This window comes from Pteronotus mesoamericanus, unplaced genomic scaffold, assembly GCF_021234165.1.
Source record: "Pteronotus mesoamericanus isolate MK-2021 breed Mesoamerican mustached bat unplaced genomic scaffold, CSHL_Meso_final contig_27, whole genome shotgun sequence".
NCBI lineage: Eukaryota > Metazoa > Chordata > Mammalia > Chiroptera > Mormoopidae > Pteronotus > Pteronotus mesoamericanus.
Window position 1 is genome coordinate 27,295,069 of NW_026555115.1, and position 18,568 is coordinate 27,313,636.

At 36.6% G+C, this 18,568-nt stretch overlaps 1 protein-coding gene across 5 annotated transcripts in view; it reads right to left on the reverse strand.

Moving 5' to 3' along the window:
• Window positions 1-1,743: 1,743 nt before the first annotated feature.
• The window catches only part of GTF2E1 (general transcription factor IIE subunit 1), a 96,848-nt gene continuing 80,023 nt past the window's right edge, over window positions 1,744-18,568 (reverse strand). For all 5 annotated transcript variants that reach the window (XM_054575249.1, XM_054575246.1, XM_054575250.1 and 2 more), the window contains exons 4-5: window positions 17,473-17,714; window positions 1,744-3,513 (exon numbers count right to left, since the gene is read on the reverse strand). In XM_054575249.1, the coding sequence (XP_054431224.1) occupies window positions 3,089-3,513; window positions 17,473-17,714 (667 nt within the window). In that variant the 3' untranslated portion in view covers window positions 1,744-3,088. The remainder of the gene's footprint in view (window positions 3,514-17,472; window positions 17,715-18,568) is intronic.

Consider the following 18,568-nt stretch of genomic DNA (forward strand, 5'->3'; position numbering starts at 1 on the left):
GTGATAAAAACCACCAACCCTTTCCACAACTCCCCCCACTGCCGCCCCCTGCCGCCCCCGCCACAAAATAAAAATATCAATACTGAAGAAGTGTCCCATGATATTAGGGTAAAACTGTTTTTTAAATCTTAAAGAACAGTGGGACACCTGGGCAGCTGACACTGGAGTTATACTAACACAGCCAATCTCACTCAGAGACAAGTTACTGGCTATATACATAGGCTGTGGGTGGTACAACTCCAGATATCTGAGGTCAACAGCCACTGTGACCACATCGACCAACCTTGGGTGCGAGTCTCCCCTTTTGAGAGCTTGAGGCTGCTAATTGGCAGGGCGCCCATTTTGGGCCATTCTGTGGCTGACTGGCTTTTTCATCAGATTATTGTGCCATTCAACAGACATAAAGCTGTTGGATAAAGTAATATCAAACTCTGTTGAATCACTAGATATGTTACTGAAATTTTGGGTAGTGTACAAAATTTTATATATTAAGCTATATTTTCCTATTAATTTTGAGAATTCAGAATTTTAAAAAAGGCATACCTTAAAATTCTACCATTAATATAAAAAGGTTGCTTTTTGTCACTCTTTAATTTTGCCAGATATCTTCTACATGAATTTAAATGTCCACTTGATTCTTTTTTCAAAATGGAAATATCTTTTCCATTGTAACACATTAAGATCACTGTAATCCTCAACTCTAACCATACATATCTTTGTACACATATACCTACCTGTTTATAAAGATTGAATGAGTCAATATATGTAAAATATTAGTGTCTAAAGACATATATTAGCTACTTTTTTTCTTTACAAACACATACACAAACATAGCCACAGGTAGCAAAACAGAATCCTTCTATACTTAACAAATTACAGATGTCTTTTCCTATCAATACATTCTTCTAAATGGCTTCATGGAAAAATAATTAAATTCCAGATTAATTCCTATTTAGCATACCTATGTATCTATTCTATTTGAAACGCTGCTGCAATGAATACATTTATTCACATTTTTGTCTTCATTTCTGATGTTTTTCCATTATATAAATCTCATACGCACACACAGAAAGGAAAAAAGGAGGCCTTGAGCTATAGTGATACATATGGCAGAAGAAAAAATGAAGTCTAAAGACAGAAGGAACAGCTAATGAGGTAAGGAGAACCAGGTCAGTATAATGGCTAGGGTACCGAATGAAAGCATTTCAAGGAGAAATAATGAGTTGATAGCATCAAATAATAAAGAACAGCCAAAGAAAAGGAAGAATAAAGGGCTGTTAGGTTGGACAATTAGGATTGGAGAAAGCTGTTTCATCATAGGAATTGGGCACAAACCTAGACTGCATGATGGAGATGAAAGAAGTATGTAAGCCTGTATGATTCTTTAACAAGTTGGTAGATAATGGGAAAGAAAAACAGAATACTAACTTTATGAAATAGAACTCATGCAAGTCAGATTCAAGAAAAACTAGTGAGATACATTTATTCATTTAAAGAGCTGATAGTTAACCTATGACTGTTTTAAAACTTAACATCTGATTCCTATTTTATTTAAGTGAACTTCATTCTAGAACTATAAAAGTTTTAAAAAACAATGTATAAAAATTAAATAGCCCATGTGTACAGGGTACATACATAAAAGTCATTCTTAAATCAACTACTGCCAGGAAAAAAAGTTTAGACCACATACAACTGCATCTATTATTTAAAATATGAGTAATAAGAGAAAAAAACCTGAAACTCTTCTTTAATGGGACAAGTATTCATTTTAATTATGCTTCAAGATGTTACAGAGCTCAAAATTAACAAATTTCAATCAGTACAAAACAGTTTGTCAATACGCAGTCATTAATACAACTCAGGTAAATGAAACATCACTTCATACAAGGCTCAGATAACTCTAAAATCTATCTTAATTCACACAGGTACTATAAAATGATAAATACTTAAAAATTACAATGCAAGGGGAAATATTACAAAATATACAACTGTTATAGATCCTTGTATGAAAGTTCTTTATTTTTAAAGTTCTGCCTTAGAGAATGATACCATGCTACATAACAGAAACGAAAATAAACTATGTTCCTTGAGGTTACAATGCTCACCAATATACTGGATGTACTCTAAAATACCATGTCTGACAACAATCAAGAGAGAGACAAAGATGGTGTTTAATAGTGTTAAGAGAAAAAGAGGGGAGTGATCAATTGTTATATGCTGATTTCTGCTGAAATGCCCTCATGAAACAATTCATAGCACTGTATAAGAAGGAAAAAAGAACCAGTCACAGCTTTCTATAAAGGATTTCCAAATCACACAAACTCAGCACTTCTAAAGGGTTCTATTCCCAGTGCTCTTCATTTTTCAACCCTTTACATGGACTCCTTGACCTATGTCCATGTTTTTTTCTAATTTCTTCATAAGGGTTTACCAAGCACACTTTCTGTTTTCTATCATCCAATATACAAACCAAGAGGCAATAAGCAAAACCTTAGAATCAACCAGTCAGGTCAGTTCTAAACACACAAATTCTGGTTTAGATATTAATCATCAGATTTAGGCAAATCCATCCCTCTTTGGCACACATTCCCACTTCCCCTTACTTATTGACACCATCCTCAATTGTGAGGCAATATGAAGTTTTAAGATTGTTTTTTCCCTCATCAAATGATTTGCTGTTGGCAAGCTGCTTTTTATCAGGAATTGTTCAGAATGCTTGCTTAGAATAGGTTTAAAAACTGTGGTAAGTGAATTACTGTAATCCATCATAGTGGGCTTCTGCAGGCAGACAGGAATAATTTACCTTATAGACTTCCTTCACTTATTTCACAAGGAAGAAGGATGTGTCTTAAAAAGAAAATGAAAAGGATTAGATTTTTTAAAAAACACAGTAAAATATTAATACTGTAGTAATACCAGGGAAGGGAATGCTTACAGCCAACCTAACTTTTGGGAAAGTTTCTGTCATTGATTTTAGCAGAAGATTAACAGTCACTTTACATCAAGAAGGGCAGAAAGCCACTTAAATACTTTTCTTCAAAGGTAAGAAATTTCTTTTTGAAATGGACATTAACGAAAGAAGGAAAGCTCATTCAAAGAGGTCCTCAAACATGCGTTGTCCCATTGCAATGTATGCTTCCTTCTCCTCTGGTGTCATCTGTGCCACCAGCTCTGGCCGCTGGCTCACTTCACTGTAGGAGAATGGACGACCAGCCACCATGACAATGGGGTCATCTGCTACCTCCTCAAACTCATCGTCTTCTTCGTCCTCTTCTCGATGATGTGCAGCCACAGCTGCTGCATGAGGCGGAGAGTCATCATCTGACTCACTGGTCTCACTCTCTGAGTCACTGCCATTAGCAGTGGTCACAGGAGCAGCCGCCCCCACTGAGCCTGCAGTGGCAGAGGGGGTCTTCTTCTCATGAATGAGCAGTGCTCGCATAACCTCTTCATTATCATCCAGCCCTGCACGGCCTTCCTCACGATCTTGAAATGCATTTATATCTATGCCACCTGGGAGGAAAAACCCAGAAAGTCAATATCCTTAAATATAAAAGATATTTCCTTATAATAAAAAATATATTTTAATGTACTATGTTAAATATACCATAATATTATAAAATAACACTGGTAAGACTTCACTGATTCTATTTTTAGAGCTGCTGTCCATAACATATTCAAAATGGCTCTCACAAACTGGAACTTAAATAGCATAATGGTTAAGTAATATAGCCTGGAAATGAATACTGATTCTTTCATATGTAAGCCGGACCGCCTTGGTCAAAATTTCAGTACCTGTTTCTATAAAAAGGGGTGATTAAAGCATCTACCCTCTAGGGCTCTGGGGAAGAGCATAGAAAATAATGTCTATGAAAGACAATGTATAGTAGCTGGCATAATAGGAAATCAAAATATGGCTCCTCATTTTGCCCATAGTAAAAGCCAGAGGTATAAGGTCCTCCACTATGTGGGACCCCTCTTTACCACCAATACATCATTTCCTTCCCCTTGCTCATTCTGTTCTAGCCACAGTGGTTTCTATGGTATTCCTGTACACATTACACACAGTCCTACCTCAGGGCCCTTGCACTGCCTGTTCTCTCTACCTGGCATATTTACATCTAACTCCCTCAGGTCTTACAAATCTTTCTTACAAGTTTTACTCATAAATATTTGTCACCTTCTTTCAATTCACCTCTATATTCCTAACAGTCCATTTCTTCCCATAGCACAATATTTCTAACACAATAAATAACTTATGTCTATTGTCTTTGGTACGCTTTCCCAGCTAAAAAGATAAGTATCTGTTGTAGGTTCTCCACAACAGATACTTATCTTTTTTATTCAGTGATATATCCAAAGCACCTCGAATAGTGCCTACTACTTGTTAGGTACTAAGTAAATATTTGATGAATGAGAGAATATATGGCAGTTTTCACTTCTTGAGGCAAACTAAGCACATTTTGAACTCTTCATATAGAGGAATTTGGTATCACGAATGAAACTTCTCTCACCATATATCTCCTATCTATCATTTTGTATACACATCTTGCCTGATATACTGAAGATGAAAAATTTAAGACAAACATTTGTATTCTATATTCAGAAAATAATAGCAAACATACTGCCATTTAAAATGTATAACAGGATTAAAACTATTATTTGGAACTGACTCGATTCAAATCCTGACTCCTTAGCTGTGTGATTTTGGCCAAGTTACTTCATTTCTTTCTGCTTCAATTTTCTCAAGTACAAAAGGAAAAAAAAAGTATCTATCTCACTGGATTGCAGTAAGAGTTAGTGAATACCTGTGAAGTGCTTAGAATAGGCCTGGCCCTTAGAATAGTATTATCTATCTATCTATCTATCTATCTATCTATCTATCTATCTATCTATCTATCTATCAATCATCTGTCTATCTCTCAATCATCTATCTATCCTCCACCACCACCACCACTATCAAGAAAAGGCTCAGAAATCATCAATCCTGGCTAAGGTGAAATGAAAGCATCTTCTCATTAACATATTAGAATGGGTTAGTTGCAACCCTGGACATTTAAAAAAGTATCTAACTCCTGAGATGAAATATTCAGCAGGTAAGAGAATGGGAAACAGGAACTGAGAAGTTAAAGTTTTAGGTCAGACAAAACAGGCTTTTGACAACACAGATGTAAAAATGAGAACTGAAATCTAACCTAACTAGTTTAAAACACTGCCAAAGACTAAACCTACTCCTAGAACCCTTATTGTCAATGCAGGAATTAAAAAAAAAAAAAGAAGGAAGACGACAAGAAATACACATGAGTCTCTAAGGCAACCATTGCTTCTTTTACAATTTTTCAAATAGCTTATTATTACCAAAATGGTATTTTGATTAGTGTTAAAAATAAATATAAAATGAGGGGGAGAGCAATTTAGTTTTGTAAACGAAATGAAATTATTATCTAGAAGATTGCTGACAAGGATCATGAGAAGCATGAGGAAAAAGGAATTGCCCTGTTATAGATGAAGACAAAAATAGAATATGAAGATAAATGAGTAAATCTCTGGATGGTAAAGTTGAAACCCTCGCTCTAGGAATAGTGTTATAAAAGAGAATTACAAATTAAAAATAAAAGATATACATTGGCAAATTGTCATATTCACTAATGACGCTAATATTTTAGCAATATTTAGAAATATTCCTAAATTTCTAAAGCAATTCTAGGTACTTAAGGGTCAAGCTGATAGCAATATACATATATATACACACACGCACATACACACACATATACATATATACACATATGTATATATGAAGAGCTGAAGGAGATAGATAGATAGATAGATAGATAGATAGATAGATATATATATATATATATATATATATATATATGTGGATGGAAAAGTGGGAGATCTAATTCTACATGGGCAAGAGTGAAAAAAATCTGCCTCTAGTAAAATAATCTCAAATATACTGAAAGATGTAGTCCAAGCTGTTGGACACAGGGTAGGAAAGGTTTTTCAAAAAACCCTGCACATGTTTTCTAAAGTTGTTATTCTTAATACGCTTCCAGAACCAAAGCAAAACAAAACTGTCAGGTAAAAACTAGAAGGATATTAGAAATAAAATTCAAATCATTAATGATGAATCCATGCATGAATAACATGTATTCTTCTGATCAGTAGGTTTCAAGTAAAGTACATTATGATTGGAGACTGTCCAGAAAAAAGGTGACTAAAATTAAACAAAAACTATCGGTGGAGGAGGCTGGGGGATGAGGACTTATCTGCAGGGAAAGTAGAAACAAAAGAAATGAGAAGTTTCTGTAAGGTAATGAGGACACGATTGAAGTCTACAAAATTCTTAAAGATATTAAAATGACTTGAAGTCTGAGGAAAATTAAGGGTGGACAAATAAGACTAGTAAGACTCAATTAGCACATTCACTGGATAAGGCCAATTATATTCTCATAAAACTTAATGAAGACAAATTCAGATATGACGGCTTATTATTTTATTTTATATAGAAAGAGATATTCACAAAACTTAACTGGGCCGACTATGGCTTATATAAGGTCCTTATGATTCAAATTCTATCATTCTAGGAACTGTAAACATCGAACATTAAACTTATGAGCCTAATTGTATATAATACTGGCTAACAATAGTTTTATTCAATTTTGTTTCTAAGTTCAAAGAAATGGAGGTTTGGTTGTCTCAAGAATAGGCAGAAAAAAAAAAGGCAAAAAGCCAAGTTGGAGAAAACAAGCCTATTAAATAGCTGACAGCTTAATTACTATATGATCTAGAACAACTTGAATCAAAATAACTAAGCATCATAGCCAAGTTAATCATTGGGAAGAAGGAAGTGTGAAATATGGTTGCCAAAAACAAACTTTTTTTTCCTGGTTGGAATAAAAATACCAAAGAGAATCACAGTAGAGGTATAACCTGCTTTTATTATCACTACTCAACTCCACAGTACTTTTACAATTCTTATCATACGCAATAAAGAAATGTTAACTGTGAAGGTAAAAGAGGTTAGAAGAAAGGCCAAAAAAAAAGTGGTTTTCAATTACTGATAATTCTTCGCTACTAAAGAATCATACTCAGGTGACATGTTAATGATGATTCACTGAGGCATGCAGATTCGAATGCTGATGAATTCCAACCAGAGGTACATACTGCCTTTCATCTCTGCTTCTCAGTTTCTGAGTAATCTTTGCCCACAGTCTTAACCTCCAATTTTCTATGTACTTCTAAATCCTTATCCCACAAAGTTTTCAAATCCTGTATCTTAAGACTAAAATTAAAAAGTAAAATCTTGCCATTCTCAAACTTATGATTATTTAATTTTTTATTACTTTTATTTTATATTATTTTAATTGTATTTTATTGTTTATGCTATTACAGTTGTCCTAGCTTTTTCTCCCCTTGCTCCCCTCCAGTGCCTCAGGGAATCCCCCCACCATTGTTCATGTCCATGGGCCATACATATATTTTCTTTGGCTGCTCTGTTCCCTATGCTGTACTTCACATCCCCATGGCTATTCTGAAACTACTAATTTTTACTTCTTAATCCTTTTACCTTCTTTCATCCAGTCCTCCTTATTATGAAATTCTTAAACCTTTAGTGCTCACAGAGATTTCTAAAATCTTCTAGTACAAAGTTGCATCAGTCTTCATGGAAGGTGAGTATCTTTAATCCTTTATTCAAGTGGTATCTTGCTATATATTTCAGGCAGCACAAACTCCTTGGTATTTATGAGACAACATAAAAAAGCTTGGACTAGTGTATCGTTATTGTTCGCAATTCAGAGAAATAAAAGTGCACATAAATTAGGGCAACAAAAGAAAAAATTAAGAGATGAATTTGGCCACCTTTAACACAAAAGCACTTGTTCAAAAAAATTAAGAGAAGCAGATGGCTATTTCTTAAATCTATGGAAGGAGATTTAGAACAGTTCAAGAGGGCAGCATAGGAGATCTTGATCAGACCTACTCCCATGGAAACAAGTCTACAACTACATACGGAAAATATCCTCTGACAAAGACCTGAAAATTAGGTGAATAAAGCCTCTACAATGAAGGATAAAAGGGCAACATCAAGATGGGTAGGAGGTAGCCCTGGCCTCGGGTGCAGATGGCTCAGTTGGTTAGAGTCATCCCATGCACCAAAAGTTGTGAGTTCGATCACGGTCAGGGCACATACCTAGGTTATGGGTTCAATCCCCAGTTGGGGTGCAAACGGGAGACAACTGATTAACGTTTCTTGCTCACATAAATGTTCCTATCTCTCTCTCTCTCTCCTCTCTCTCTCTCTCTCTAAATAAAAACATATCCTTGGGTAAGGATTTAAAAAAAAAGATGCGTGGAAGGCAGAGACAAGGTCTTGCAAAAACAAACAAAAATACAAACAAACAAAAATAAACCCAGGTACAGATATCCACACTTGGGAGGGATCCTGCTCTTGCACAGAAGATACAAACCACAAAACACAGCTTTGAAAACCAATGAGGGGTATGTCAAGGAACTCCACAGAATCGTAGGGAACAGAGAACCTGCACTTAAAGGACTTCTGCACAAACTCTCTTGTCCTGGGAACACTACAAAACCACCAGTTTGAAAAGCACTTTGACCATATATGAAGGAAACCTACTTACTAATCTTAAAACATCTGCCAGAGAAAAAGAAAACTGTTGGGAATTTCCTTGGGAATGGAGACACTGGTGGGTACCATTTCTGTAATCCCCTACTACGTTGCAATTGTTGGTACCGAAAGGCACCATTTTGTAACTCACCTTCTAACATGTTAGCACAGGTAGGCATGACCTCATGAGAGCCCCACTTACCCTCAGGTGGCAGCTGATGCATGTTTTAGCCAGGCCAGATGACAGCCCTACCCTCCACCATGGCAATTCAGAAATAAGGACACACAGATACTGAAAGTAAAAGGACGGTCAAAGATACTCCCTGCAGAAAGCATATTACTGTCCGTTGAGATCTTGCTTCCAGGTATATCCTCTATTTGACTCAAATAAACTCTTATAAAAAATTTTTTTAAAAGATATCCCAAGGAAATAGAAAGGAAAAGAAAGCTGGCGTAGCTATATACATTTCAGGGAAATAGACTTGAAAACAAAGATTGTAACAAAAGACAAAGAAGGGCACTACATAATGATAAAGGGGTCAATACAACAAAAAGATGTAACATTTATAAATTTATATGCACCCAGCACAGGAGCAACAAAATATACAAAACAAATATTAACGGACAAAAAGGGAGAAATTAACAGCAATACAATAACAATATGGGACTTTAACACTCTACTTACATCAATGGATAGATCATCCAGACAGAAAGTCAATAAGGAAACATCGACCTTAAACAACGTATTAGATCAGATGGATTTAATATATACATACAGAACAATCTATCCAAAAGCAGCAGAATACCATTCTTCTCAATTGTACTCAGAACATTCTCCAGAACATCACATTAGGCCACAAAATAAGTCTCAATAAATTCAAGAATATTTAAATCAAATCAATCATTTTCTCTGACCACAATGTATAAAACTAGAACTTAATTACAAGAAAAAAATGAAAAAAAACGCAAAAATGTGGAGATTAAACAACATGCTATGGAATCATCAATGGGTTATCACAAAAATATCAAGAATAAATTAAAAAAATACCTAGAGAGAAACGAAAACACAAATACAATACACCAAAATCTACAGAATACAGCAAAAGAAGTTTTAAGAGGGAATTTCACAGCAAAAAGGCCTATCTTAAGAAACAAGAAAATCTCAAAACAATCTAACTTTATACCTAAAAGAACTAGAAAAATAAGAACAAAGTCCAAAGTGAGAAGGAAATATTAAATAAAGATCAGAGTGGAAATAAATAAAATAGAGACTAAAAAGAAATTAGAAAAGATCAATAAAACCAAGAGCTGATTCTTTGAAAAGATAAAACAACTGACAAATTTTTAGCTATATTAACCAATAATAAAACAGAGAAAGCTCAAACAAAAAAAAATCAGAAATGAAAGAGAAGTCACAACTAATACTACAGAAATACAAAGGATCATAAGAGATTAGTATGAACAATTATATGCCAACAAAATGAACAATCCAGAAGAAATGCCTACAAACACACATTCTTCCTAGACTGAGTCATGTAGAAATAGAAAATCTGATTTGGCTGATTACCAGTAAGGAGATCGAATCAGGACTCAAAACACTAGCCAAAAACAAAAGTCCAAGACTAAGATGGCTTCACTGGTGAACTGTATCAAATATTCACAGAAGATTTAATACATCTCCTTCTCAAACTCTTTCAAAAAAATTGAAGAGGAGGGAATGCTTCCAAACTCATTGAATGAGACCATCATTATACTGATCAAAACCAGAAAAAAAAAAAAAACAAAAAAATGTATAGGCCAATATCCTTAATGAACACAGATGCAAAAATCTACAAATGTGAACTATGACACATTGTTCTTCAGACAATGGTGTTGGGAATATTTGACAGCAACATGTAAATAAAAACTAGACCACTATCTTACACCATACACAAAAATTAACTCAAAATGAATTAAAGGCTTTAACATAAGACCTGAAACCATAAACTTTCTAGAAGAAAACATAGATAGTACGTTCCATAACATCAGTCTTAACAATGTTTTCATGGCTCTGACTCCAAATGGAATAGAAACAAAAGCAAAAACTAATGGGACTACATCAAAGTAGAAAGCTTTTGCACACAGTGAAGGAATCATCAAAATGAAAAAGGCAACCTACTAAATAGGGGGATATGTTTGCAAATCATACATCCAACAAGGGGTTAATATGCAAAATATACAAAGAATTTATACAGCTCAACAACAAAAGACAACCAACCAATCTGATTACAAAATAATCAGATTAAAAAATGGGCAGAGGAACTGGAGACATTTTTCCAAAGACATACAGATGGCCAATAGGGAAATAAAAGTATGTTCAGCTTCACTAATAATTAGGGAAATGTATATCAAAGCCACAATGAGACATCACTTCACATCTGTTAGAATGGCTATTACCAAAAAGACAAAGAAAATAACAGATGGAATGCAGATAAAAGGGAACCCAGTACACTGTAGATGGAACTGTAAATTGGTGCAGCTACTATGAAGAACACTATGGAGAGTCCTCAGAAAAGAGTCTCGCGGGGGAGGGGGAGCCTGCAGGGGCCGGGGAGCGCGCGCAAGAAGCCTGCGTGAGAGTGCAGAGCGATCCACAGAAACAGCGGATCCCTGGCTGAAAGGGTCACCAGAGCTGCCCAAAGCAGGAGTCAGACACAGGCAGCAGATTCCTGGAAGGCTCAAATAAACGACCCAAAGTCATATAGGGTCAACAACTGACATCATCAGAGGCAGGCCCAGAAAGAAAGAAAAATGAATGAATGAATGAATGAATGAATGAATGAATGAATAAAAAGACCAGCCTACTATTTATAGAAGTTTAATCCACAAAGACAGGAAATGTAGACGGCCCAATTGAAGCAAAAGCAAAAATAAATAAATAAATAAATAAATAAAGACTCTCACAAAAATGGGAAGAAGAAGTTCCCCCAAAATGAGTGGCAAAGGGGACTCCCCACAGAGAGAGCTAAATGAAATAGAGACAAGGGAACTATCAGATATTGTATTCAAAACAATGGCTCTAAGGAAGCTTAATGAGCTCAGCCAGCTCAAAGACAACCATGAAAAACTGCAGAGAAACTATCAGGATCTTACAACAAACTATATCAACCTGGAAAAGGACATAGAAACTATCAACAAGACACAAGAGGATATGAAGAATACCATTTCTGAATTGAAGAACACAGTAGAAGGAATCCAAAGCAGGCTGGATGAAGCCGAGGATCGAATCAGTGAGATAGAGGATGAGGTATAAAAAAGCTCCCAGAAAGAACAAGAAATGGAAAGAAGACTCAAAAAGAATGAAGAGGCATTGAGAAAAATGCAGGACAACCTGAAACGCAATAATATCCACATAATAGGGATACCAGAAGGAGAAGAAGAGGAGCAAGGGATAGAGAACCTCTTGGAAAAAGTAATGATGGAAAATTTCCCCAATTTAAGGAGAGAAAAGGTCTCATGGATCCAGGAGGCACAGAGGGCCCCACTCAAGAGGGACCCAACGAGGCCCACTCCAAGACATCATCATTAAAATGGCAAATGTTAAAGACAAAGAAAGAATCCTAAAGGCAGCAAGGGGGAAAGAAGTATTAACATACAAGGGAGCACCGATACAGATAGCATATGACTTCTCAACAGAAACACTACAAGCCAGAAGGGAATGGCAAGAAATATTCCAAGTCATGAAAAGCAACGAACTACAACCAAGACTGCTCTACCCAGCAAGGTTCTCAATTAAAATAGAAGGGGAAATAAAAAGTTTCCCAGACAAAAGAAGGCTAAAAGAATACATGTTTACCAAACCAGCACTACAATATAAGCTAAAGGGACTGATTTAAGAAGATGAAGGAAAAGAGTGGGAAAGAGAAAAACACAGGTAAAAAGAGAAAAAATGAATAGGTTTCTATCAGTAATAACTCAATGTAAATGTACTAAATGCCCCAAAAAAAGACACAGGATAGCCAAATGGATAAGAAAACATGACCCACACATATGCTGCCTACAAGAGACCCACATCGGAACAAAGGACCTCCACAGACTGAAGGTAAAGGGATAGAAAAAATTACTCTAAGCAAATGGACAGGGAAAAAAAGCAGGGGTAGAAAATACTTATATCAGACAAAATTGATTTCAAAGAAAGGCCATAAAAAGAGATCCAAAGGAAACTGTAATACTCAAAGGAAGAATCCATCAAGACATATACATTGTAAACATATATGCAAGCAACATAGGAGCACACAAATATGTAAGAAAAATCTTGGAGGACTTCAGGAACGATACAGACATACACACTGATGGTAGGGAATTTTAACATCTCACTGTTAAAAATGGACAGATCTTCCAAACAAAACATCAACAAGGATATTGTGGAGCTGAATGACGCATTAAATCAAATGGGCTTAACTGACATATATAGAAACCTTACATCCCAAAGAAGCAAAATACACATTCTTTTCAAATGCGCATAGAACTCTTTCATACATAGACCACATGATAGGACACAAAGCAAGCCTCAGCAAATTCGGGAAAATGGAAATAATACCAACCATTTTCTCGGACCACAAGGGCTCGAAACTGGAAATCAACATCAAAGAGAAACCTCAAAAACCTGCAAACTCATGGAGACTGAACAGTACGCTATTAAACAACGAATGGGGCAATAATGAGATAAGAGAAGAAATCAAAAAGTTTCTGGAAACAAATGAAAATGAACATACAACAGTCCAAAACCTATGGGACACAGCGAAGGCAGTCCTGAGTGGGAAGTTCATAGCAATACAGGCTTACCTAAAAAAGATAGAAACATTTCAAATAAATGACCTAATACTACAACTTCAAGAACTGGAGAAACAACAAGTAAATCCCAGAGCAAGTAGAAGGAAGGAAATAATCAAGATCAGAGCAGAAATCAATGACATAGGGACAAAAAGAACAACTCTAACGATCAACCAATCCAGGAGCTGGTTCTTTGAAAAGATAAATAAAATTGACAAGCCTTTAAGCAGACTCATCAAGAAAAAAAGGGAGAGGACCCAGATTAATAATATCAGAAATGAAAGAAGAGAAATAACAACTGATACCACAGAAATACAAAGGATTGTCAGAAACTACTATGAACAATTATATGCCAACAAATTTGAAAACCTCGATGAAATGGACAAATTTCTAGTAAACTATAATCTTCCAACACTGAAGGAGGAAGAAGCAGAAAGCTTGAACAGACCAATAACGGCTGGGGAAATCGAAGCCGTAATCAAGAAACTCCAGGCACACAAAAGCCTTGGGCCGGAAAGTTTCACAGGAGAAATTTACAAAACATTTAAGGAAGAGCTAACCCCCGGTCCTACTCAGACTATTCCAAAATATCCAAGAGGAGGGACGACGCCCAGACTCTCTTCATGAGGCCAGCATCACCCTAATCTCCAAACCAGATAAAGACCCTACAAAGAAAGCAAACTACAGGCCAATTTCGGTAATGAACATAGGCACTAAAATCCTCAACAAAAGATTGGCAAACCGCATCCAGCAATACATTAAAAAGATTATCCACCACGATCAAGCTGGATTCATCCCGGGGATGCAGGGATGGTTCAATATACGCAAATCAATAAACGTAATACATCACATAAATAAAAGGAGAGACAAAAACTACATGATCATCTCTACAGATGCAGGAAAAGCATTTGATAATGTACAGAACCCATTTATTATCAAAACATTCAGCAAAATGGGGATAAATGGGGCATTCCTCAATGTAATAAAGGCCATATATGAAAAACCTACAGCCAACATCATAATCAACGGGCAAAAACTAAAAGCTTTCTCACTAGGATCGGGAACACAACAAGGATGTCCGCTTTCACCACTTCTCTTCCACGTAGTATTGGAAGTCCTAGCCATAGCAGTCAGACAAGAAAAAGAAGTAAAAGGCATCCAAATAGGAAAGGAGGAAGTAAAACTATCATTGTTTGCAGATGACATGATAGTGTGTATAGAAAACCCTGTAGACTCCACCAAAAAACTACTCAACCTAAATAAGTGAATTCGGCAAAACAGCGGGATACAAAGTCAACATTCAGAAATCAAAGGCATTTTTGTACACCAACAATGAAACAGAAGAGGAGGAAGTCAGAAAAAAATACCATTCGATAAAGCAACAAGAAAGATAAAGTACCTAGGAATAAATTTAACCAAGGAGGTAAAAGACCTGTACGCAGAAAACTATACCACATTGAAGAAAGAAATTAAGGAAGACACAAATAAGTGGAAGCATATACCGTGCTCATGGATTGGAAGAATTAATATCCTCAAAATGTCCATACTACCCAAAGCAATTTACAGATCCAACGCAATCCCTATTAAGATACCAATGACGTATTTCACAGGAACAAAAAACAGACATTTCAAAAATTTATATGGAACCATAAACGACCCCAAATAGACGCAGCAATTTTGAGAAAGAAAAACAAAGTAGGAGGGATCACAATACCGGACATCAAACTCTACTACAAAGCCACTATACTCAAAACAATCTGGTACTGGCACAAGAACAGACCCAGAGGCCAGTGGAACAGAATAGAAAGCCCAGAAAGAAGCCCAGGTCTCTATGGGCAACTAATAGTTGACAAAGGGGGCAGAAGCATGAAATGGAGCAATAGCAGCCTCTTCAACAAATGCTGTTGGGAGAGCTGGACGGCTACATGCAAAAAATTGAGATTGGATCATCAGCTGACACCATACACAAAAGTAAACTCAAGATGGATAAAACACTTAAATATAAGTCGCAACACCATAAAAGTCCTAGAGGAGAACATAGGCAGGAAACTCTCAGATATCCACGCATCAATTTTTTCACCGATATGCCTCCTGAAGCAAGGGACATAAAGGAAAGAATAAACAAGTGGGACCTCATCAAAAGAAGAAGCTTCTGCACGGCGAAAGAAAACATCAGCAAAATGAAAAGGGAGCCAACCGTATGGGAAAATATATTCGCTAATGATACATCAGATAGAGGCTTGATCTCCAAGACATATAAAGAACTCACTCGACTCCACTCCAAGAAGACAAATGATCCAATCAAAAAATGGGCAAAGGACCTGGGCAGACGCTTTTCCAAGGAAGAGATACAGAAGGCCCAGAGACATCTGAAAGGATGCTTGGCATCACTAGCCATCAGAGAAATGCAGATCAAAACCACAATGAGATACCACCTCACACCGGTCGGAATGGTCTTCATAAACAGATCAACAAACAACAGGTGCTGGCGAGGCTGTGGAGAAAAGGGAACACTAGCACGCTGTTGGTGGGAATGCGGACTGGTGCAGCCATTGTGGAAAGCAGTGTGGAATTTCCTCAAAAAGCTGAAAATGGGACTGCCTTTTGATCCAGTGGTTCGCCTGCTGGGACTATACTCTAAGAATCCCAAAACGCCAATTCAAAAGAACCTATGCACCCCAATGTTCATAGCAGCACAATATACGATAGCCAAGTGTTGGAAGCAACCTAAATGCTCATCAGTAGATTACTGGACCAAAAAATTTACACAATGGAATACTACGCAGCAGAAAGAAAAAAAGAACTACTAAACTTCGCGACAGTATGGATGGAACTCCAGAACATCATGTTAAGCGAAATAAGCCATGGGGCGAAAGACAAATACCATAGGATCTCACCTATAAGTGGAACCTAACCAACAAAACAAAAATGTAAGGAAAGTAAGACCAGCAACAGTGAAAGGAAAAGAAACCAACAGAGACAAGAGGGAAGGAGGGACGGGTGGGCAGGGGGAAAAGAAGGGAAGGGGAAAGTCAAGGAACGTATAGCAAGGATGCATGGACAAAACCAAAGGGGAAGGACTGAGGGAGGGAGATGGGGGAAGGGTTAAGGAAAAGTGGTGGGAGGAAGGCAGAGACAAATGTGTTTGAAAATAAAAAAAGAGTTACAAAAATATTAATTCAAAATGACATGTGAGGGGGCATGTGGAGGTTCTGGAGGGTTTAGGGGGAATAAACGGTGAGAGATGGAGATTCGGGGTGGTTGATACAGTGTACATGGTATATTGTAGAATTGTGGACCTGAAACCTATTTATTTTGTTAACCAGTCTCTCCCCTATAAAGTCAATACAAAGGAAAAAAGATATATCTACCATTACATTCATTGCATCCTTATTTATAATAGCCAAGAAATGAAGACAACATAAGTATCCATCAACAATGAATAGATGAAGAGATGTGGTATATATACCTAATGAAATACTACTCAGCCATAAAAAAGAATGAAATCTTGCCATCTGCAACAACATGGAGAAAGACAAATACTGTATGAGTTCATTCATATGAGAAATCTTAAAAAAATAGAAACAAAACAAAAACTGATACAGAGATTCGCAATCACCTACCAGAGTAGAAGGAGGTTAAGGGATGGGCAAAATGGATGAAGGAGGTCAACGTATGGTGAAGGATGGTAACTAGATTTTGGGAGTGATCACTTTGTAGTCTATACAGATGTAGAATTATAACGTTTACACTTGAAACATATAATGTTATATACCAATTTTATCTCAATTAAAAAATAGGCTGAAAAGCTATTTGTTTCTTCAACTAAGTCAAAGAATAATGCAAGCATATTGTTTAGTTTTAATGTTTATTGCTTAATTTTCTACTTCCTGCTATAATGCAATTGTTTTTGGAAAACAGATATAATGGGTTACCAATAAAACTCAGAATTGCCCAGGCAATTTCCCACTAAATCAAACTCATTTTCTACTGAACTCAGACATGCTCACTTTAATGACTTCTCTTACCTTCCTTCATCTCTTCAGCACTATATGCTCCTTGTACAGTGCTCTCTCTCAACCAAATGGGTCTCTCTTTGACAGATTTCCCCTCCAGTGAGGCTCGATGAAGATCTTCTTGGTCATCCATGTTAATGACAACATTCTGAGTATATAAGTCCTCATAGGAGGAACCTTTGGTGGCCCATGCTTCCCGGTGGTGCCCACCTGCCAGGCCAGCAGCTCCAGCAGTAGTTGCTCCACGGTCCTTGCTATATAAAAAGATTAGAAGAGGACAGGAAGACAAATATTAAAGTCTCGGTGTTGGAAAAGGAGGGAGCTGCGCAGGTGGTTACTGAATAAATGCTATCTAGCAATCATGTACACAAGTTTTGGGGTTTTTTTTAATTAATTAATTTATTTTTTCATATACAGTTGTCTCTGCCTACCCCCCACCACTTTCCCTTGCTCCCTCCCTTAATTCTTCCCCTTTGGTTTTGTCCATGAGTCCTTGCTGTATGTTTCTTGCATGTACACAAGTTTTAACAATTCTGAGAAACTGCTCTTACACCTACAGTGAAAATTGCATGGGTTGTAAGAACACATCATATTTACATTTAAGTTCCTCAAACAGTGGATCAGATCATGGGGTGTATATAAATGACTGAAGTTTTATAGTTTAACATGCTGCAATAAATCTACTTAGGGAGAGGAGAGAACGGTGGTTTAACATACTTAAAAGACACTAGCCTGGCAAAAAAACTCTCCCACGTATATTTTCCAAGTACCTTTCCCCATACCTTTTGCTGTGTTCCTTTCAGTGTCCACTAACTTTTTTTGTCCCATGTTTCTCCTTTACTTCTCTTTCATTTTCTCTAAATGTTTTCCATGGACCTGAATTGCTGTCTAGTGTGGAGTCCTGTCTCATTTAAGCCTAACCAATACTTCTTCACTTGTCTTTATGTCCTGTACCACTTCTCTCTCATGAGCCATTCAATATTTTTCTTCTCTTTGATCCCACTTCATTTCTGCTTATTCCATTGCATTTCATCTCCTCCCAGGCCCACTTACATCTACTTGAGTTTTTTGCTCATGCTTCGTTGACATTTCTTTGATGGGTATCTGT